Source organism: Carlito syrichta, unplaced genomic scaffold (genome assembly GCF_000164805.1).
Source record: "Carlito syrichta isolate Samal-C Ts95f unplaced genomic scaffold, Tarsius_syrichta-2.0.1 Scaffold307176, whole genome shotgun sequence".
Classification (NCBI taxonomy): domain Eukaryota; kingdom Metazoa; phylum Chordata; class Mammalia; order Primates; family Tarsiidae; genus Carlito; species Carlito syrichta.
Genome location: NW_007251272.1, coordinates 181,490 through 186,569, shown reverse-complemented (window position 1 = coordinate 186,569; position 5,080 = coordinate 181,490). Strand labels below are relative to the sequence as shown.

The 5,080-nt window shown below is 46.1% G+C and overlaps 1 protein-coding gene across 1 annotated transcript in view; it reads left to right on the top strand.

The window, feature by feature from the left end:
- Window positions 1–1,275, top strand: part of LIPT2 (lipoyl(octanoyl) transferase 2 (putative)) — a 1,792-nt gene extending 517 nt beyond the window's left edge. The window contains exon 2 of the mRNA XM_021715516.1: window positions 504–1,275. Within this exon, the coding sequence (XP_021571191.1) occupies window positions 504–733 (230 nt within the window). The 3' untranslated portion in view covers window positions 734–1,275. The remainder of the gene's footprint in view (window positions 1–503) is intronic.
- Window positions 1,276–5,080: the final 3,805 nt, after the last annotated feature.

The following is a 5,080-nucleotide window of genomic DNA, read 5'->3' as shown; positions in this document are numbered from 1 at the left end:
GGCGGGGCCTGGCGGGCCAATGGAGGTGGGGGTAGGGCTCGGGCCGAAGGAGGTGTTTCTGGCGCGGACTTTGAGCCAGAACTACCTGCTGCTTTTAGTAGCGTTTAGGACAATCCCCAAAGATCTTGTTTTCAGAGACAAGAGCGTTCTCACAGGTCATTAGTCCAACTTGCATTTTTATGAATGAAGAGATAGGAGAAGTGAATTGCCAGGTTACTTACTGCCTATGACTCGCAATAAGTGTGCTAATTAAAAAAAAAGTTTTAAAGCAACAGAAACTCTACGTTAAGGGGCATTCCTGGAATTCCCATAATGAGTGCATCTGTAGATCCACGCGCTCCTCCTCCCCAGTTGTTCCCTTTTCCCATCTGTGCCCAATCCCTTGCTGCTCCAGAAACAAAATTTGAAAAACAGTGATTTAATCCAGTTCTCCCATCGCACTGAGAGGGATCCTGAAGCCCGGGGAGCGCATCTATTCTAAGACCGTTTGAGTTGCCTTGCAGGAGTCCGCTGTGGAAGGCACATCACGTCCCACGGCCTGGCTCTGAACTGCTCTACGGATCTCTCGTGGTTTGAGCACATTGTGCCTTGCGGGCTGGTCGGGACAGGCGTCACTTCCCTGAGTAAGGAGCTCCAGAGGAACGTCACTGTGGATGAAGTGGTGCCAGCTTTCCTTGTGGCCTTTAAGGAAACCTACAAGTGCACACTGATCTCAGAGGAGAGCCCCAGTTGAAGAGTGTCTATGATATCACAGCCAGGATGGTACTGCCTTGGAAAGGACTAAGTCTGACCTGAGTCATCCACCGAAGCCGAGATCCTAGACCTGACTTATCACTCAGAGACCATGAGACGAAGGGCAAGCAGTGAACTCTGAGCCATTTTTTCCATAAGTATCCTGCTTTATTTATATCTTTCCCACCTACCTCAGATTTTTGTCGGATGTGAAGACACTACAAAAAGCAACACACACTATTTGAAACATTAGGACTACTATTGATACCAGGGTCTCAGCTTAGAGAAATCCAGATGTCATAGATTGTCATTTCTCAATTATTTGTTACTTTACCATATCAGTACTATATGTAACTGGGTAATTCTGGGTTCTGGTTCCTTTGATTTTGTGAGAATCAAATCTCTGGATGGACCAGGTCAAGGTGATGCAATGTGGTACAAGAGACCTGGTATGCTTTCATTTACAAGAGACTTGGCATGCTTTCTGCAGTAAAGGAAAAATGGAAAAGCCTATTCTAAGAATAAAATAGAATCTTTTCTTCCTTTTGGATTTCCCTGGTTTGCTCATTTGACTGTTTTTGGTTGGGATACCTTGAGTTAGGCCAGAGGCTAGGAGAAAGACAAGAGTAATTTCTCACATTGTACAGATGCCAAAGATAGAAATGAGTTTTTTAAGTATGAGACCTGTAAGTTTACAAGGCTGTGTATGTTATCTATTGCTGAATAACAAAGTATCAAAAGTTAGTGACTTAAAACAACAATAAACATTGATTATCTCACATATTTTTTGTGGGTCAGGAATTTGGGGGAAGCTTAGCTAGGTGTTTATAGGCTGGGATCTCCCATGAACTTTCAGTCAAGATGTCAGGTGTGGTGGCTCATGCCTGTAATCCCAGCACCTTGGGAGGCTGAGGTGGGAGGATTGCTTGAGGCCAGTAGTTTGAGACTAGCTTGGGCAACGTAGTGAGACCTCGTCTCCACACACACACACACACACACAAATTAGAGAGACTTGGTGGTACATGCCTGTAGTCCCAGTTACTCAGGAGACTGAAACAGGAGGATTGCTTGAGCCCAGGAGTTTGAGGCTACAGTGAGCTGTGCTGTGATCATGTCACTGCATTCTAGCTAGGGTGACAGAATGAGACCCTAATTCAAAGAAAAAGATGTCAGCTGGGGCTGTTGTCATCTAAAGGCTTGAGGAGTAACTTCCCAGATGGTTCATTCACTTGCCTGGTTGATTAGAGTTGTTTTCAAGAGCCCTCAATTCCTCACCATGTGGACTTCTCCTTTGGATGCTTGAATGTTCTCATGACAGGGCAACTGGCTTCCCCCAGAGCAAATGGTATCAGAGAAAGATATCTGGTGGGATAAGGTGGGAGCCACAGTGTCTTCTATGACCCTGTCTTGGAAGTTACACTGTCATTTCTGCAACTTCCTAACAGATGAGCCCTGTTCAGTGTGGAAGGGACTTCACAAAAGGCAACAAGGTCAGGGTTATTAAGGGGCCATCTGGGAGACTGGCTGCCACAGTTAAGAGTGGAAAGATCCTTGAATGAGAAGCCGGGGGACCCTGGTTCCAGGCCTGGCTCTGTGGAAAAGCCATTTACTTCCTCTGGGCTTTAGTTTCCCTTTAGACCAGTGCTGTTCAATAGAAATACAATGCAAGCCACATTGTAATTTGACATTTTCTAGGAGCCATGTTAAGGTAAAAGAAATTAGTTATACTAATTTTAATTAACACAATGTATTAAAAATATCCATAGAAAGCAATATAAATAAGTCTTCAAAATCTAATGTGTGTTTTGCACCTGAAGCACACCTCATTTTGGACTAACCACATTTTATTTTTTTAATTTTTGGGGGGGTTTTTTGTTTTGTTTTTTTGAATTGGAGTCTCACTCTGTCGCGCAGACTGGAGTGCAGTGGCACGCTCTCGGCCACCGCAGCCTCTACCTGCTGGGCTCTGGCAATCCTTCCGCCTCAGCCTTCCAAGTAGCTGGAACTACAGGCGCGCGCTACCACGCCCGGCTAATTTTTTGATTTATTGTAGAGATGAGGTCTTGCCAAGTTGCCTGGGCAGGTCTCGAACCTGCGGGCTCAGGCAATCCACTCACTTCAGTCTCCCAAAGCGCAGGATTACAGGCTGAGCCACCAAGTCCAGCTACTAGCCACAATTTTAAAGGTCACTGGTCACACGGGGGGGGGGTGCCTAGGCTGACCATTATCATATCAAATGTCCTTTTTAGTTCCCAGGATTCTGTGGCCTACGTGGCTTCTGGGAAGAAAGCTGAATCCTCCCACATATAAGGTCTAATTTTATTATTTGTTTGTTTTGAGTTGGAGTCTCACTCTTGTTGCCCAGACTAGAATGCAGTGGCACTCTCATGGCCACTGCAGCCCCAGCCGGCTGAGCTCAGGAGATCCTTCTGCCTCAGCGTTCCAAGTAACTGGAACTACAGATGCACACCACCACAACTGGCTATTTTCGTGATTTATTGTAGAGATGAGGTCTCACCAAGTTGCCCAGGGTGGTCTCTAACCCCTGGGCTCAGGCAGTCCTCTCTTCTCGGCCTCCCAAAGTGCTGGGATTATAAGCTGAACCACTGCACCTGGCCTGAGGTCTGATTTTTAAATGCAAATAATTTATCTCAATAATTCAAGCTGGACAAGTCTTTAGAGATGTATTTCTACCTCCCATTGTAAAGAAATGAAACCAAGACTGAGGAGAAACCTCCTAAATTAGTGGCAAAACCAGGACGAGATCTCAGGCACAAGCTCCTTTCTCATGCCCCTTTCCTGATGTGTACACTGACTTAGCACTTGACACAATATGCGTCACATTTCACTGGCACTCAGTCAATGTTCATTGATTGATGGTTTGTCCACCCATAATTTGTCCCATATTCTTCCTAGGTCTTAGTTTCTCATCCATGGGGCCATTGCTACTGTTGTAGGGGTGGGGGTGGGGGGAATGGTAGATAATTACATTGCAGCATTACTACCAAGAGGGGAAATAATTATTCCAGGAAAAGTGGAGTTGAATTCTCATGGATGGAAGTTCATGCAGTGTCTCTACCTATCTGATACTCAGCCTTCCTCTGTAGCAATTCTCATACATGACCATACGACTTGTTCTTGGGTGGCTGCAGAAACTGGGAAAAAAACATTTACTCAGCATTTAATTCTATTTTCAAGGTCTGTGTTAGCCCTCTTACGTACATTCTCTCATTCCACAGCCTGTCCCATTCTCCTGGACCACAGAGACTCATTCTGCATGGTGTATGGTGGCTGAGACCTTCCTGACCCTTTCATGATATGAAACCAGAGTAGTTATATATCACCTCAGAGCATGGTAAGAATTAAGTGACCTAATCACAGGTAAAGCATGGAGGGTAGTGTGGGCACAAAGTAAAAGCTCATTAAATATTACAATAGTAATAATTTTTTTTTTGAGTTGGAGTCTCACTCTGTCGCCCAGACTGGAGTGCAGTGGCACACTCCCGGCCACCGCAACCTCAACATGCTGGGCTCCGGCGATCCTTCCGCATCAGCCTTCCTAGCAGCCGGAACTACAGGCGCACGCTGACACGTCCGGCTAGTTTTTTATTTATTGTAGAGATGAGGTCTCGCCAAGTTGCCCAGGAGGGTCTCGAATCGGGCTCAGGCAATCCTCTCACCTCAGCCTCCCAAAGCGCTGGGATTACAGGCTGAGCCACCAAGCCCGGCCAATAATAATAATTATTAAAAATCTGTCCTCCATGAGCCTTCTCAGGGAAACTATCCCTGGATCCTTTCACTTGCCCACAAGGCAGTAGGCTCCACAAGAGAGTCAAGCTGCATCTGTCTTGTTTCCTTCTGCATCTCTAGCACATAGCCCCAGGCCTGACATGTGGAAGGCTATCTGTAATTATGAAATGGAATCCTCCCATCCTGCCCTCCTGCCTATGCACCAGACCAGCTAGTGCCCACAGCTGAACACAGCATTCTTTTTCTTTTTTTTTTGAAACTAAGACTTATTGAGAGGACAGAAAAGCTCCCACAGTGGGAGGGGACCCGAGGGGGTTGCCCAAGCACAGCACTCTTAGTATGGTCAGAGGCGTAGGGCGCACACTGAAACCATCGTACCATGGACTGGTCTTGGGTGGCACAAACTGGCACTTGTGGGCTGGTGCTGGCCTACAGATGTGTCCTCTTTGGCCTCGGGATTTATGTATGTATATATGAGGGGTGCCCCCCCCAAAACTGGAATTTATAAATAAATTCCAACCTTCAAATTACTCTTCGTTGGATTAAGACACTTTTTTCACTGCTCAAAACGGTTTTTGAACTTGTCGATTTGGATGCC